The following is an 18,560-nucleotide window of genomic DNA, read 5'->3' as shown; positions in this document are numbered from 1 at the left end:
TTGCTACTCAATCTGTGTGAAGAAGTGCCATTCCCAAACAGTGGAAGGAACCTGTGGTAGAGGGAGACACAGGAAGACATAGGATGAGGTGGTGAAGCATGACCTTCAAACGTTGGGCCTCAAAGAGGCTATGACGAAAAACTGAGACATCTGGAAATATGCTGTGACTGAAAAGACCCAGCAAATAAAGTGAGATCACAGCTGTAGCCTACACCAATGCTGCATAACCAGCCCATTCAAAAAAAGTACCTTTGGATCATAGGGCGACATGCCATGCTTGAGGAGACCTATTGAGTCAAGTACATCAACATCAAAATCAAATCAAACCACAATCAAATGGAAATTGTAGTTGTGGCTGATGCCAGTGCCACCTGTCTTACTCCACATGCCAGTAGCACATAAAAAGCTCCATCTGGACGTGGTTAGTACCAGCCTCCTTGCCCCAACTGGCTCCTGTGCCAGTGGCACATAAAAAGTACCATCTGATACTAGTGCTGCCTTGACTGGCTCCTGTACCAGTTGCACATAAAAAAAGCACCATCCAAACAAGTTCGATGCCAGCCACCTCTGACCCCTGTGCCGGTGGCATGTAAAAAGCACTCACTACACTCTTCAGAGTGGTTGACATTAGGAAGGGCATCCAGCTGTAGAAACACTGCCAGATCAGATTGGAGCCTGGTGCAGCCTCCTGGCTTCCCAGACCTCTGTCAAACTGTCCAACCCATGCCAGCAAAGAAAACGGACGTTAAACGATGATGATGATGATGGTAGTAAGCTATCACTTTTAGTCTTCTAACATTATAGTAACATTGTAATTGTTACATGATACTGATTAGAGAATAGTTTCTTGTAAAACTTTTGCATCAACCAGCTATAGGAAAAGATACTGGTACCCAGTTGTCTTTCTATTCGTTCATGTTCACTACTTTTTAATTGTTAATTAAAAGTAAGATTTATATTCTACTATCTATTTTGAATGACTGACGCATAGTCATCACAACTGTCGCCCTCTTTATGACATTATATATTCAGTAGATCTGAATCAGAATGTGTAACCAATCACATAGCTTTACTTGCTACATATCATTTACATGAAATCATGTAATTAATGTTGTCTAACCATTTTCATGTATATTTAAATGATTCTAAAAAAATCCAAATTTTTTTTTATATATATATTTCTTGAATCTTCCTCTATCATAGCATACAGGTTTTCTTCATATTTCTTTGATGATACACTAAATTAAGGTTTTGCACTACAGTAAATTGTTTTGACATTTTCACAACGGTTTAGATATGTTTTGTTTGGGTAGGGAAACATTGAAAGAGATAATGTAAATCTCATAGAGATTTCAAACACTAGTTGTGCCATTATTACCAGAACACTGTTTGAAAACAAAACCTTTATTATAGCTGCATATTAAAGTTTTTTGTTTCTAACAAAATTTTCTTTTTATGTATTATCAGTTTTGTTAATGCTAAAGCAAGCTTCAAGCTCAAATTTATAATTAGTCATACTGGCAGTCTCATGGGTAATTATAAAATAAAGATCTAAAGGAAATGAGTTAAAACAAGATCTTTTATTAACAGTTTCCAGATAAGTCTAATCTCCATTGAATGTATTATAATCTTGATTCTGTATTTTGATATTTTTGTTGCTCAGACATTTGCTCTTGTGAAGACATTTGGTAGGAGTCAAATGTTTTACTTCACAAAGTAGTTTTCTTAGTTTTAAATCCTACTTCTGTATTTCTCTTGAAATTTCATCATTTTTTTCTTTTTTAACAGTTTATTATGATACCTATATTCCAGTCATAAGATAATTACTGAATAAGTTGCTACATTTAATTTTGGAATACCTGTTCTTAGACTGATATTAATAGCAGTTTTTATTTTCTTAATTTGTATGTGGTGTGTGTGAGTGTGTGTATGCACGTGTATGTGGGTATGTGCATGGGTGAGGGAGAGAAGAGAGAGTGAGAGAATGAATGTTCTGCTTTGTTGTAGAATTGTAAGATTTTTCACTTTATTCATGTGTCAGCTATATTTGTATCTATGTGAACTTTGATTATGTATGTATGTGTGGCATATGACTGACAAATGTAAAAGAACAGTTTGAAAGAGAGATATTCATGTAGCTATGACTAATGCTGCTTACATATGTAAAAGGGAAACAGTTTGAAAGGAAAACATATCTGCAGATTGGATTTGTTCTCTAGAAGATAAATATAAATCTGCAAAGCTGGGAACATCTTTTCTTTTTCATGGCTAAAGACATTTTGCATTCTAATAAAGAAATAATTTTTCTCTCAAGCTAGAACCATGTCTTTGAAGTTTAAAAGTTTAACCTTCTGAAGACAAATTAATTACAATCCAGGATGATTTAGGTCAGATATTTAAGATGATTATTTTATGTTGATAGGTTGAAGATATATTTTGACCTGTAGGTCAAGTTGCTATGGGAGCAAATGTAATTTCTCTCAGTATAACTCCTTGTTAAAACATGAACAAACCAAAAACATAACTGAATGAATACACAATCAACTTAATTGTAATTTCCCTTCAATCTTGATATCTTGAATGTTTTTTATCACTCTAGTTGTTGAAATCCTTGTCAATGAAATACTTTTGGTATTCAGGTATTTAAGAAAATAATGAATGAATGTAACAGAGCGACAGCTTAGTATGTAAATACACACTCTTTCTCATTGAGAAAATGAATGTTACTATGTACCTCTCTGTTTAGAATAGAAATGGTATGATTGTCACATTTACAAGTGCTGTCTAGACATTTTATATATGTATTGATAATTTCAGGGGGAATGTTTTTTATAAGGGCAACAAATTGTAGGTGAAACTGAGTTAGTTATAAATTTATTAGAAACAGTTTGGACAGCTTTGAGCTGCTGATAGCCAACTGTTCGAAATTGAGTGTACAGAAAGATGAGTAGTGGAAACAGTTACTTTGGAAAGACAGAATGAAGTTTGTGAATAAGTTGAGGTAAGTTAACAGTATGGAATTAAGGCCAGTATATTTTGTTTGTAAATAACCAGGATTAAGTAACTGAAGAAAATTTGGGAAAAGAGTGATCTTACATTTTTCTGAAATTACCTACATTAAGATTGAGTTGGAAGATAATCTAAAACCAATGTTGCTGTATTTTAACAGTAATTTTGTCTACTAAGGTTTTTACATTTTTAGTTGAGGTTAATGTTTTGCCATTGGACAGTTTCTTCATATTCTGGTTTAAAAAATGTTTTTATCTAACAAGCCATAACTGCAATTAAAGGATGGCCTACAGAGGAGTGAGAATCAAACATATTATTGCTAAGAATATAGCACAAGTAAATCCAAAGACTCATTCTTCATTGACACAACCATGCTACTCATTATTATAATGATTTCTAACCTTGGCATAAGGCCACAAATTTGTGGGGAGGGTATAGTCTATTTAACTAGTCCCAGTACTTGACATGATATTTATTCTATCAATCTCAGAAGGATGAAAGGAAGCAGGATTTGAACTCAGTATGTAAAAGACATACGTAAATACTGCAAGGTATTTACTCTGGCACCCTGCCATTTCCGTCACTCCACCACCCTTATAATAATAATAATAATAATAATAATATGCTAATCTGCCTATATTTAACTTGCCACTTACATTTACATAGAACTTATCTTTTGCTTTCCTACATCTTCCTCTTATAATTTTTATCATTTCACTTATCTATTTTTGCATATTTGCATGAATTCAACAAGTCTGCTTGGCCAACTATACAAATACATACCTGGTAACTTATTGAACAAATGAGCATAAGTAATTTGTGTGAAGGCTTTGCAGAATGTTCTTGTTCATATCAACCAAGTAAAAAAGACAAACTCAAAAAACCTCCCCATCAAAGTAACTGTAAATTATAACTCTTTTAGCATTTAGCTATTTAGTGTTTGATCACTCAGTTTGTTATAGTTTTAGATTTTTATTTTTATTTTTTACTTTTTTTTTTGTTACCTGTCTGATAAATATTTCATTTTATCAACTTAAAAGTAGAGGAGCTAATTTTATATAAAAGCAACGAAAAATCTATGAATTGAGTCACCTCATGTTTTAATGTGTTAAACATATGTTAGGGAAGGACTTCAAAATGTACTTGTTTGATTTACTTACTATCATAAAGAACTCCTCTTCACAACACACTCAACTTATCCCTGCATTTTGAAATCATTGAAATTTTATTTTCCTTTACATAACCCTAAAATCTCTGAAACTACTTTGTAATTACCTCTTCCTGTATTCCCATTAGAAAGCAAAACAAACTTTATGCTAATTTTTCTAATTTCTAGTTTCCCCAAAATAGATAAATTATTCACCTTCAGGTTAAACATTTTTTTCCATCAAGCTGCATCTAAGGCATTTGAGTTTGTGTTGAGAATAAAGTGTTTCCTAGTCCCTACAACCTTTTTAACTCCAAGACCCTTTAATCTCTCATTATCCAGCTTTTGCTCTAATTCATATCATAAGCTCATTCCATGAAGTGAAGCTTTCCAGTTCACCACCAGGAACAGATTACTTATTCCATTTACAAATTTACAATAGTGTAAGTGTTAAAGGATAAAACTTTATTTTAAATTAATTATTAGTGACAGAAGCAGTATTAATATGAACAGGTAATCTTTATAGGCATCCATATTAAATTGGATATAAAACTTGTTTTGTTTCTTTTGATGAAAGGTTTAATGTCTGTAGGTTTGTCCGTGTTGCTGAAGAGCTCTGAACAAAAACAAAAATATGTGAAGACTAGTTGTCTTCCTCCATTTCTGCTTCTTTATAATGATATTCAGTGACTGGAAACAGTTTTATCTCCTGATTTTAAACTGAATAACTTAGCCCTCATTTAGAGGCCATGACAGAATGATATTTACAGCATGATATAAAGTTGATTGATCCTTCTTAGCAATTCATAATGTTTTCAGCAATTTTGTATTAAAAAATAAACAAAAGTGGATTTGTGTATGACCTTTTTTCAAATTGCTATAACCTTTATTCTGCCCATGTCATTCAACTAGAATGTTATGTCTTTGATGAATATAATTGATTGGCAACTGTAATATATACATCGTTTATATATCAAAATAAAAAGCTTTTTCTGTTAATAAATACTAAATGCTGTTCATTTCATGCTAAAATCTGGAATATAAATTTTATTTGAGGCTTTTCACCACAGAGGAATTAGTATGGATTTTATTATTAGCTTTTCTGAAAGGGGGAAAAACTTCTTTATCTTTTTTCAGTGTGAACCCATAGATTTTCTACATTATGGCATCAATACCCTGAAAAAGGTAGTATGTTCTGTGTGTTGGTGTGCTTTAACCCAACTTTGTCTTGTTCTTTTCCCTTTACATGAAACCTTACCTATTTGCTATAATTCACTCACTCACAATACACAAACTGTGGACTGTTCATTTCACTTTAAAACACTCCTGCTTCATCACCATCATCACTCTCATCCTCCTCACTATCATCACTATCAACATTACCATCAGTGAGACTTCAACAGTGTATAGAATGATGAGAAGTGACAGAAAGGTGTTTGTCATCAAATTATGGAGGCTGACTAAGTGTCCAAACAGTAAGAATTTGTGCGTACATTCATGCCTGTGTGTGGAAAATGGTTAAGGAAAGCCTGTTACAGCTGTAACAGACTTTTCAGATACCTAACAATGTTTCTTTAAATAATAGCTTGAAATAACCCACCTTTGAATTTACATCATTTTTTTTATATTGTCTAATTCTACTAACATGAGTGAATCTTGTATAAATTTTTAAAAATATTTTGAGGCTTTTTTTTTTATCATCCCTATTTATTGGGCTCTTGGGCTTCCATCATGAAGCAAATAAGGGACTCAATAAGATTTTCATTTACAAAATACAATCTAAGATAGCATTATGAAGTTATTGCAGTTTGCTATTGTAATATGTCTTTTGTTAAAAGATAAGCTCAATGCTTCCTATTTCACTATTATCATTTGCTGTCAATGTTAGATTTGGTTATCTTTGGTTTAACACTAAAGAGGTTATATATATTTTAGGCAGTTCTACTAAAGAGAAATTACAAAATAGAAAACTAAAAGAAATTTTGGAGTAGTTATAATTTCATAGTGTAAGTTATTAATTATGTATTAAATGCTATTTTCCTCATCTTGACGACTGAGAAATTCTGTTGTTTTGCGTAACATTTTGTTCATGAACTTATGAGTGCTTTTGTACTAAATAATGATGAAAGAATAGCAACATAAAAAACGACTCAACAGAGTATGAATGGGATGAAGAGAGTTTATCCGTAGATAAGACAATGAGAACAGCAAAACATTGAGGGATAGTTGCCAAAACATATAAAACCGGAAAGCTAGTAGAATTAGTACAAGTCATTCTGTTAACTAATCAGATCATGCAGGAAAGTATTATCTTTAAAGACTAGTATAGTTGTACCATTATTAAGTTCCATAAAAGCTCTAGAGAGAGTAGATAACAGGGGTCTTCTCTAACAAACCAGCAAGAAGGGTAACTGAAAGAGTCATAGCACAGCAGAGTAGATAACAGGGGTCTTCTCTAACAAACCAGCAAGAAGGGTAACTGAAAGAGTCATAGCACAGCTTGTATAGGCTGGGATTGAGATAGGTAGTTTGTGTCTGTCTGTATGTACCACTACATAAAGCACATAAATTCGAGATGGTTCAAACATTGTACAATGTGGTTGTCATTTATTGTTTATAAAAGTCTTATAAAAACATTTTTTAATGAAGAATTCAGATAAATATCAATTAAAACTTAGAATTTTCTCTCTAGTTTCAGCTTTTTATTAACATAGGTTTTGAAATAATCTCAATATTCTGAACTTTTATATACGAATATCTTCTTAGCTCTGCAGGTGAAATCAAAAGCCCATTGTAAGTCACAATGTCTGGAAGATTACAATAGTCGAGACTATAGTATTAGTTTATAGTAGGAATGTCAAAACTCAAACAGAATTGAGGTAATAAGCTATGCTTGTTTATGTAGGACAAAAAATTAATATGATACAGGCACCTCTTGTATAACTAGGAGGTATATGGAGATTTCAGTTAGACTAATTGGCATTCTATAATATATGCATGCTATTTGCAATGTTGTAAATTAGTGTTATCTAATGATTATAAAACATAACATTTTAGTATAATTTACTAGAGTTTGAAGAAAGCACTGTTCCTGAGATGATCTAATTAGTGCCAATAGTGAATCTACAAATAACGTAGCAACATAAATGCAAAGTTGTCTTTTGAGCAGAGCTACTTTTTCTCCAGACATGAAGTATTTGGCAAAAGTGTAATGTGTGGTTGTGAAAGATGAACAGGAGTTGAAAAGGAACTGCAGTAACTGGAGAAGAACTATGTATGCTATATTAATAAACTTGTGACAGACTGAGCATGCGTGTATTAAGAAAATAATTGTCTCACAACTATTAGGTACTACATGATTAAAAAGGTATAGATATGTAATATAAATGGATGATGTTGTTTATAAAAAAAGTTCTGCAAACAATGATGAAGTATGTGTGTTGAATTTGGATATTTTTTGAGTGAGACACTATCTTTCTCAATAATGTCACTTAATTTAGAAGTAAAATTTGGTGTTTTCAGCAAGCTTAAACCAAATGAAGTAATCTACCTTGGTTCAGGGACACCATACATAGCTGCTGGTTGATAGGATGGATTTCATTATTTTTTATTCATCAGATTAGTATTTTCAAACTTGGAAACTTTGACACAGTTACTTAAATTGAAGATCAATTTTCTAGAAACTCAGTTATGGAATAATTTATTTACATTGAAAATATTAAATGATTTCTAAAAATATTTAAGCTTTTTAAAAAAAAATGTAATAGCTGTTCTATGTTTAAATGAATGGTTTAGAAAATAGCTATATATATATATATGATTGATTGATTGATTCTAGTTTCAGCTCATGAGCTGTGGCCATGCTGGGGCATATATAATGAAACAGCTGTTAGGCAAATGACAAGCTCTTAGAAATATAATTACAATTTAATATACTTTGTAATTTTAAGTGTTATTCACTAATGTTTGGTGTTTGGCTTCTACTGATAATGCATGGAGATGTGTATAACATATATAGATAAATAGGTGTATTTTTTCATTATATTTGCAGTGTAATGATCTTTGCATGGAGATATTCTGAACAACACCATTTTTTCATAAAATGTTTTCAAAAATGTATAACTTAACAATAAAGAAATGATATAAAAGTGAACAAGATTGCTTTAATCTGCCAATTCAGAAAGCCAAAGGAAAGTGTTGAGAGGAGAACTTTGTCTTGTGGTATTCCAGGGGTCATTAAAATAACATGAAAGCTTGAGGTTGTACTTAATCTATGATTCCTTCCCTCAAAATTTGAGTCCTTGTTGCTCTGTTAGAAACCAGTATTGCTAATTATGACTATTGTATACTGTTGTGCAACATAGAAATTCACATATTTGCTAACATTCAGCTGTTCAGTAAAAAATAGCAGAAATTTAAATAAAATCAGAATATAAATAGCATCTATAAAGCTTGAGTACCTGTGTGCATATGTATATTTATGCACACACAAGCACACGTATATATGCATGTGTGTGTGTGTGTGCATCTGTATGTGTGTGTATATATATATATATATATATATATATATATATATATATACGCACACACACACACACACACACACATACATGTGCTTGTGTGTACTTAGGGTGTAAAATTGACAGTTGTAAGAGCATCAGATAGAGTGATTTGTAGTAGATGTTCTGCCTCTCTGCTTCCTGAGTACAAATCCCACCCAAGTCAACTTTGTCTTTCATTCTTTCATCTTAACAAATGACATACCAGGAGGGGGCTGTGGACTGGGGAGATACTTAGTATCTTTTTCAGTGCTGTGCCTTCTGAGTTCATATCCTGCCTTCTGCTTGGGAAGTCCTTAAGCAAGTGGTCAAGTGTGTTGGTTAATCACTCTCTCAGTGCCAGTACATCAGCTGACAGGAAGGACTGCAAGAGAACTTTGGAATCCAAGTCCTATGTCCTCAACAAATGGACATACTTATATATATCTAATTGTATACTCAAAAATATTTCCTTTTAAGATTGGTTCTTCAGTACTACTGATGTTTAACTTTACACCATCTCAAGAATCAAATATTGCTGAAAAATTTCATTTTGGCTCTTTAACAGTCAAAATAACTGTATAATTTCCATGAGTGCTGCAAGTATTTAGCAATATTTATAGCATTTTCTTTCTTTTCTTTTTTTTATATTATACTTATACAATTTTATGAATATTTTCCTCATGTTTTGTTGTTATCATTTGAAAATTACCCCCACTTCACCTGCCTTTGCTCACTGCATTTATATATATATATAAGCAATGATTTTTAAATAAAACTCTTGTTTTATTACTTACAAGATCAAAAGATTGAAACTACTCAAATGAAAAGTTGGTTTGTGTTAGCTACTAAATGTCTTATTCTGTTACACACACACACACAGAGAAAATGAAAACAGAGACTTATTGTGTATGACATTCATTAAACCCCTACCATTGTTATCCAAATTCAAACCACTGACTCTTTTGGATCACTTTTTCTTAGCACCTTTTAGTTTTAATTTACCCTTGGTCAAGAATGTACTAATCTCTCTCTCTTTCTGTATTTTATGTATTGTCTAAAACTGATGAAATATAAGAACACTGTTATGCTGATGAGACTAAAATCAAGGCTGAAACATGTTACAATATTAATTCATCATCTTTGAATCCAAAATTAGATTGTCCATTTTTCTGAGCATGATTAATTTAACTGAATTTATTCTCAATTTCTCAGAATTTATCTCTACTTTTCATTCAGAATTACTAATGATTGCTGCTAGGTTTTTGTTTGTAATGTCTGTCTGTGATGAAAATTTTAATAAATCAAGAAATGATCAAGTATGGCATTTAATACATCTTTACTATTCAAATTCATGCTACTGTCACTTTTGAGTTATTTCTTCTTAACACTTAACAGTTTTGTGTGTGAATTACACACACACATACACACACACACACTCTCTCTCTCTCTCTCTCTCTCTCTCTCTCTCTCTCTCTCTCTCACTCTCACTTATACTTTGAAAGTGCAGTGCTGCAAGATGATTTGTTAGAAGGCTAGAGGCTGCAGCAGAAGATATTTTCCCACGATGTCACTCACTGAGATAGAATTCAAAGCAAACTTTGTATTCACATTCTCTTGTTTGTGTCTACATATGTACATGCACACTTTTGTGTATACATATAAGTGTGTGTGTGGGTGTGTGTGTGTGTGCATACATGTACACACATACACACATGTGCACGCACATAATTATGTGTGTGTTTGTGTATGTGCACATACAGCTGTTTTTGTTGTATGTGTCTTCACTTTGATAATGTTTCAATATTGTTATTTACATTCCCATAAATGATACCTCCCATAAATTGATGGTTTAGTCAGTCTCAGTGTGTGAAGAGCAGTGAGAAAAATACACCAATTGGAAAACAATTAATTATTGGTGTCAGGAAGGGCAGCTAGCAGTAGATTACTTCTTTAATAATTCTCATCCAACTCCTACCAGTATGGAAAAACGTAAATGCATAGATATAAAAGAAATGATGATGCTGAATGATAACAATGATGACAGCAGTGATGCTGCAGCTTGTATGTACAATGTCATACATACAGGCTGTCATCAAAAGTTTCTGGACTGCACGTACTGTAATTGTACAGTTCAGTAGCTGGGAATTTAGTGTCAGATGTAGTGTCCATAAAGTAATATTGATCTCAGTAATGTTATATAAATTCTTACCTTCATGTGGATCAAAAGATAGTGGAATTTCCATATCAACTTTAACATGCCCATTGCTTGTTCTGCTTTCCTAATTCCTTTTCCAAACTGACTATCAAATAACTAATTATTTGCAACCATTATAGCTGAATACTTGAGGTGACCAGTGGTCTTTATCACTTCTCTTTCTCTACTACAGTTGAATGTATCAGCATTCATTATATTCATCATTTCTTAACCAACCTTGCTCCTCTCCCTTATTAAACCTGCCAATACTTGTTGCATTTCTTGTGATCATCACTTGTTATCAGCATAATGTAGATATGTTCCCATCTTTTTTTTTGTTACGTCCTTTGTATTCCACAAACTCTTCCTTGCCAAATTTTACCTCCGTCACACAAACAGTCACGAAAACAAAAAGTAGAGGAGGTAGAATGCCTCACTGAATAACACCATACTTTACCTCAAAAGTTCACTAAGTTTCATCCACCTTGACTTGATATAAGGCTCCTTCATGCATGTTTGAAATTATGCCAGTATATTTTTTAGGTATGCTGTAACCTCTCATTATCTTTGGCAACGCTTGTTATTATATGCTATCAAAAGCATCCTCATTTCATTTGCCTATTGTATAATATGCCACGCACGTGCACACACACACACATATCAGTATAAAAGTTCATGTATATGTGTGTGTGTGTGTATGTGTGTGTGTGTGTGTACTTAGCATATTTTTATATAGATCTTTATTCATGTGTATATTAATACTTGATTTTGTCTTCTCACATACACCCCCCCCCCACACACACACGCAATCATTTTGGATAACTTATTTACAATCTCTTTGAGTTATTAATTCTGTGTATTTCGCCCAAATTGCTCCATTAACTTGATCTTTATATGATAGTAGGAAAATATATTGTGATAAAACTGAAAAAACTACATATTCAGTGTTGTATTAAATACATAAATGTCATCATATATTTAGCTAATTAATTTTTCTTAAAACGCCTGTATTATATATAAATGTGTATGCAGACTGGGAGGTAGCTTAAGTACGTGTGTGTGTGTGTACATATAGAGAGAGTGAGAGAGAGAAAGAGAAAGAATGTCATGTTTCCTTTCACCTGTGTTGAAATCTGTTTACTTTCAAAACTTATCAAATACTATTTTTTGTTTTTTAAGATTCTTCCTGGTGTAAAAACAGACAAATCAGGTGGATCACTGAAGAAAAACTTGAAAGCCACTGAACAGTCATTGACATGTTTGATTAATGAGAAATCACTGATCCTTTATAACAAATTAGGAAATGGTTCATTTGGAGTTGTCCGAAAGGGTGATTGGACAATGCCTTCTGGAGTGAAGGTAAATAAAAGATTTTTTTCCCCTAGCAAAATAATGCTTATTTCTATTGATGCACAATTTGAAACTTTAATATCATCCTTCACCCATGTCTATTTATCATCATTGTTTAATGTCCATTTTGTTTTTCTATTTATCTGTCTGTCCCCCTATGCATCATTGATGTATACACATCAATCTCTTCACATAAATTAGCTGCAGTAGATTTGGGGTAGTTATACATATATGCTTCTGTACACACACACACACACATGTACACATTCACGAGGTAACTGTTATTTTCAGCTCTAAATTGTAGACTTTATATTTGTTCTTTTATGTTGTATAAATTGTTTTACAAATTTTTACAGAAGTTTTACAAATTAAAATTTATAGAACATATTAACAGATTTCTGTAATGTTCACCACTTATTCATCTTGGTAGGAATAAACTTTTAAAATCTGAACAAATTTTATGAAATTACTTTGATTAGACTTAGTATATATAATGAAGAGTACAATGCCATTGGTTTAAAGTAAATACCTTCAAAGTTAACTTAATCAGTTGAGGTACTTATTAATAAACATGTATTTATATTAGAATCTGAGAAAACTAGTGATGATGTAAATCAGCAAAAGACTATTAATAAAAGTTACGAAATTTGAAGGCGTATTCTACCTCACTTGTTAGAACTTAACCTCCTTGCAGTGCATGAACTTAAGTCCTACATTGTTACTAGTCAAAGCAGTGGCCATGACCATGCAAAAAATGTCATCTCCAACAGACGGGGAAATAGCTTAAGTTTTTTGTGCAGCAGATATGCTAGAGTTAGCTCCAATTAGGTAAGTGGATGAGCAATAAAAGATTAAAGACTATAAATTACTTGCTTTTTTTAGGATTACTGATAGTGATAGGAAGAAGGAAGCTATCCTCAGACTGGAAATCTGGCCTGAATGCTTACAATAAAGTGGGTTCTGATGAAAAGTATCAAAGGGCCCAAGTGATGGTGTTATAACAGATAATTAAGTCTGAATGTATCATTAGTAGTTGTAGGGAAAATCCTTTAGCCAAAGGTGATGAAGTTAATGTTAACATAGTAATGAGGGTTACATTAGAAATGAAAAATGTTGAGGGAACTTACTACCTTTCTAATCAAGAAGATTTGTTTCTTTCCTTCTGAAAGTCAGATTATATGAGACATGAGACACCAGCAATGAATATAGATTATCGACAACAATCAAAGAAAAATAATGATCTAAGTATGTTAAGATGTAAACTTTTACAAAATCTTAAGTGTTTGTAAAATGAAAAGTGACTGGTCACCAAAAATGGAGGTCAAGATGTACAGGGAGACAACTGTCATAATATTGATGTAATTTGAATAGATAACATACTAGAGGAAAGAAAAGAGGCAGTGAATTGATGGTAGATGGTATCTTTGAGCAGTAGATCACTAATGAAGTTGTTAAAATTAAAGCTGTTAATGCTGAGCATCATTGATAAAAAAAATGCAAAAACCAAAGTGTATAGAAAGATTATGTAATCACTCCTGACTGGGTCATGCTGTGCCATATTAACTTCTAAAAACATTGAACTGATGAATTAGGAGGAATAGCTGTAGCATTGTATTCTCTATAATTTATGATGAATTGTAACATATTTACTACAAAATTTCTATGTAAGATACATTTACTGAAAATACATGTATCTCAAGAATGTGATTAAGAAATAATGTACTGAATCTGATTTGTGGGATTTATACTGTGAACTTGAACTGGTAGTAGAAAGTTATGCAGATTTAACTTGAGATAAAGCAATCAGATCTTAGAAACTAGGAACTAAAAATGGTTGCAATGAACCAATTAAGATGCTGAGCAAAACTGTTCAGTTAATGTCAACAAAGAAAAAAAGGCTGCTATGGCAAAGATGTTGTGATGATGAACAAGAAAAAAGTAAATATTGACCTTAAAATTAGCTAAGGTATTGTTTGTCCAATAAACTTTTGAAATTATATCAAGAGTGAATATGATTATTATGTCACCCAAGCTAATGTAATTTTATTTCTCTTCAGAGTTTAGTTGCTGTGAAAATTCTCCGTCATGATATTCTTGCATTGCCTGGAGGATTTGAAGATTTTGTAAATGAAGTGAATGCTATGCACTCTTTAGACCATGAAAATCTGATACGTCTTTTTGGTGTTGTTCTTTCATCTCCCTTAATGATGGTAAGTACTGCTATGTTTTGTTTCTTGGACTAGTAGCACACTATTTTAATGGTGTTTATTTCAATGCTTCATTGTACAACTGTAGGTATAGACTGATGTAAATAACTTGTTTCAAGATACAGTATCATTGTGAAGAAAAAAAGAGGGATCAGCCAGATGAGGTTTAATTCTATGTTGGGATTTCTTCAGTAGCTAAATACCCTTTTTAACTGTCCATAGATATATTACTCATGAACCCTGTACTACTAAAGGTTCAAGTAAATTGTGTAGGTCAACTTCCATTAGAATGAAGGTAGCATCTTTGGCTTCTAAAGACAACTGAAAATGATATGGTTGATATTCAGATTGAACTTCTATAAAGTGACTCTTGTAAGAGAAATGTGAGCAAGTGGGTAATTCCAGAAAGTTTTACATCTCTGCATAGAAATGATTGAGAAAAGGGTTTGAGGATGACATACAGTTAGAGGATGAGATGAAAAGAAACAATTTTATCAGATGGGCTTGGAGGTGATATACAGTTTGTTAACAAAAATAACTACAACAGTATTTTAATGTGAAGCACACTTGATTTTTATAGAAGAACAACAATAGATTGGAGCTGAATGTTATAAAAGTGCAATCACAGTAAGAGATATTGTCAAAGATTGTGAAGTGTAGCACTTGTAGCAACTTAGCTTTGGTTATTTACTGTTCATGTGTACTGAATGTGTACAGTAAAACAGTTTTCTGACATGTTTAGCTACTGTGTATTGTGCTGTAGACTAGGTTGTCATACTCTCATTGGTGGTTGTTTTCAAGTTTTCTATTCATGGAAACTGTGCAATCTATTGTGAAATGTCTAAGACATTTAGAGGTAATACCTGTCTTTAGAAAGTTAAAGAGAAGTGGTGAGTTGTGTAATCTGAGTATATATATATATATATATATATATATATATATGGTTAGGAGTATTGGCAGATATGTCATTATTGTAGAGAAGGATGATATTGAGTCAACTGAACTTTGGAGTATATTAGAGTTGATAGAATATGGCTCAGGGAGAGCTGTATCAGTTCATGATGCACTGAAATAGTCTGACTAGAGAATCCTATATCAAGATGAGAAACAAATGGAGCTTATAAGTGAGGAAACTTAGCTTGGAATTTCTCATTCCAGACACAGTGGAAAGCTTTTATGTTGTCAATGGCAACAATATTACTTTTGCCAAAGTTCTTAAATGTGAGAGGCCATTGATAATTGATATTGAAAGGCAAGTCTCTGATAGTAATTTATTACGGTTTCCATTGCTTTTGAAATGTTGGAAGTAGTAGCAACAAGGCAGTAGCTGGCAAAATAAAAAAATGTCCTTTATGGGAATGGAATTTGTGGTGTAGATTTATTTAGGGAGAGAAAGATTGAAAATTATACTGAGGATACAGGCTAACTCTGGAGTATAATTTGTTAGGGTAATAGAATACATTGGAAAAGTTATTGATACTCTTTAAGCTCCTGAATATCCCAGGTTGAATTGATCTATGAGAGAGAGAGGTTCTTTTTAATCATATTTTAACACCCATGTCAATGTCAGCATCATTAATATGATCAAACATCCATCAATTTACTATAGGTTACAGAATTAGCACCACAAGGAGCTCTTTTGGACAAGCTGCGTCGTCATGATTCTCAAAAGCTGTTAATAAGCACACTCTGTGATTATGCTATTCAAATAGCGAATGGCATGAGTTACTTGGAACTGAAGCGTTTTATTCACAGAGATCTTGCCTGCCGTAATGTGTTACTTGCCACCCCAGAAATAGTAAGTATTCCATTTACTCAACACTGTATCTCTTACATCAATTTTCTCTTAATTTCTTTGACATTCTTGAATATATATATTTTTACAATATCAAAATCTTCTTGGGATAAAAATACCTGCTACATATTATTACTTCTAAAATTTTTCTCACAGCAGTGGAAATGATTTTGACAGTGAGTAAATGAGTTTGATGCTTTTTAGTATCTACTTTTTATGTTTGAAAGCTCAAATATAAATGTGTTAACATATTTGATCAAATACCATTATTAGGTATGGCTGTGTGGTAAGAAGTTTTCTTCCCAAACACATAATTCTGGGTTCAGTTGCACTGCGCAGTACCTTTAGCGAGTGTCTTTTATTATAGCCCCAGGTAATCCAAAGCCTTTGTTGTGTGTGTGTGTGTATGTGTGTGTGTATGTGTGTCTGTGTGTATGCTCCTGTAACTTAACAGTTTGGCAAAAGAGATTGATTGAATAAGTACTGGACTTAAAACAACAAAAGTTAGTGCTGGAGTTGATTTGTTCAACTAACATTCTTGAAGGCAGTGCCCCAGCATGGCCACAGTCTAATGACTGAAACATGTAAAAGATGAAAGATAAATATAAATCAAGTTTAAAAAAAAATCAATCTGCAATTTTGTTTTTTGATATCAATTTTTATAAATGCTCTGTTGTAGATTAAAATTTGTGACTTCGGTTTAATGCGAGCTTTACCTAGTCAAGAAGACCATTATGTTATGTCAGAACAGAAAAAACTTCCATTTGCATGGTAAGACTGGTATTCCTAATATTTTTTAAAAACATTTTAAGAAAGTATTTGCAACATTCTTTTTGTTAATTTGTTACACTTCAGAAATTTTCCAACTATTGCAGTGCCATGTAAAAAGCATCCAGCTCACTCTGTAAAATGGTTGACATTAGGAAGGGCACCCAGCCATCGAAACCATGCCAAACCAGACTGGGACCTGGTGCAGCTCTCCTGCTTACCCACTCTGGTCAAACTGCCTAAACCATGCCAGCATGGAAAACAGACATTGATGATGATGATGTAATAGTTATAAGCCTTCAGTCACTTGCAATCTCAAAGTAGAGAGTAATCAAAAGTCCAATGCATGTGTCTGTCTGAGAATATTCAGAGAGTATGCAACACGTGGAATATCAAAACAGTGTTCAAAAGTAACAGCACATTTTGCAGATGCATCACTGAGGTTAAATCTACCCAAGAGTGTCTAGAACATAAGAAATGTATTTATAGCTTTTTACTTATATAAATAAACTTAAGTCATTCCTAAATGTCAAAACAAAGGAATATTGTAAAGCTTTAATGAGAGGGGAAACATACTACTCGGGAATGGCTGAATATACGATATTTGATGGTATAAAAGACACACAATAAAATTAGATACATCCCAGTTTCAGCAGCATATGCTCTGGGAAAAAAGTTTTTGTGATTAAAGCATGTAGTATTGGAAGCAATCTACCAGTACATTACAGAATATTACAATGGTACCTTAGCTATAGCAGAGAATATTACTGTATGTAAAAAGAAAGGCTAAGCAGAAAAGGAGACCAGCTGGATTAAAATTAGCATAAAGCAGTGAGTGTCAGGGACAAAATTAGCTTAATCCTTTAGCATTTAAACTGGCTATATCCAGCCCAATTATTCTACCTGTTTTATGTTCAAGCTGGTCGTGCCCAGCTTCTCACACCTACCCTGCAATGTCATTGTAAAAATAAACACCCACGTCAGTGAAATCTCATAGCTACAAGATAATACATGGTTAATTCAAAACAATGTGAATAAACAAGCATTACATTTGACAGAGTAATCTGAATGCTAAAAGGTTAAGGGAAACCCAATTTTGCATTTGGGACTCAGGGTGATTTTTTTTAAAGGCATTTTGGCGGGGAAAAACGTGCAACTTGTTTGCTATCAAATACAGTTTATGGTGCTAAAAAAAAGAAAACATATCATTATTGAATTAAATTTATATAATTGATGGAGAACCAGTGGAAACTTAGCAAAATCAAAGAAGCACTAAATAATTCTCATTGATGATCCATAGAGAAAGCCTAGTACTGATGTCAGCTCAATATGGTTGCTATTACTAAACGGTAAATCAAAATGTACTAAAATTGCAACAATAACTGTATATGTGCTGCTAGATGACATTATTACCCTTCATGTAGAAGTAATGTTCCTTGGTTTCAGTTTAGCCTAAGAGATAAAACATATCAAAGAAGGAGACACCAATGGCAACTAAATATCAGTCTGGTTGAAACATCATCATCATCATCATCATCGTTTAGCGTCC

At 32.7% G+C, this 18,560-nt stretch overlaps 1 protein-coding gene across 7 annotated transcripts in view; it reads left to right on the top strand.

The window, feature by feature from the left end:
- The window catches only part of LOC115209179 (activated CDC42 kinase 1), a 228,873-nt gene that overhangs the window by 192,400 nt on the left and 17,913 nt on the right, over positions 1–18,560 (top strand). For 6 of the 7 annotated variants that reach the window (XM_029777419.2, XM_036501310.1, XM_029777416.2 and 3 more), the window contains 5 exons: positions 5,294–5,341; positions 12,071–12,250; positions 14,299–14,451; positions 16,058–16,246; positions 16,923–17,014. In XM_029777419.2, the coding sequence (XP_029633279.1) occupies positions 5,294–5,341; positions 12,071–12,250; positions 14,299–14,451; positions 16,058–16,246; positions 16,923–17,014 (662 nt within the window). The remainder of the gene's footprint in view (positions 1–5,293; positions 5,342–12,070; positions 12,251–14,298; positions 14,452–16,057; positions 16,247–16,922; positions 17,015–18,560) is intronic. The other variant, XM_029777418.2, reaches the window with a different exon arrangement.

The sequence above is a fragment of the Octopus sinensis genome, linkage group LG3 (genome assembly GCF_006345805.1).
Source record: "Octopus sinensis linkage group LG3, ASM634580v1, whole genome shotgun sequence".
In the NCBI taxonomy this organism is placed as follows: domain Eukaryota; kingdom Metazoa; phylum Mollusca; class Cephalopoda; order Octopoda; family Octopodidae; genus Octopus; species Octopus sinensis.
Note: the sequence above shows the minus strand (reverse complement) of the source record. Positions and strands in the feature narration are given on the sequence as shown.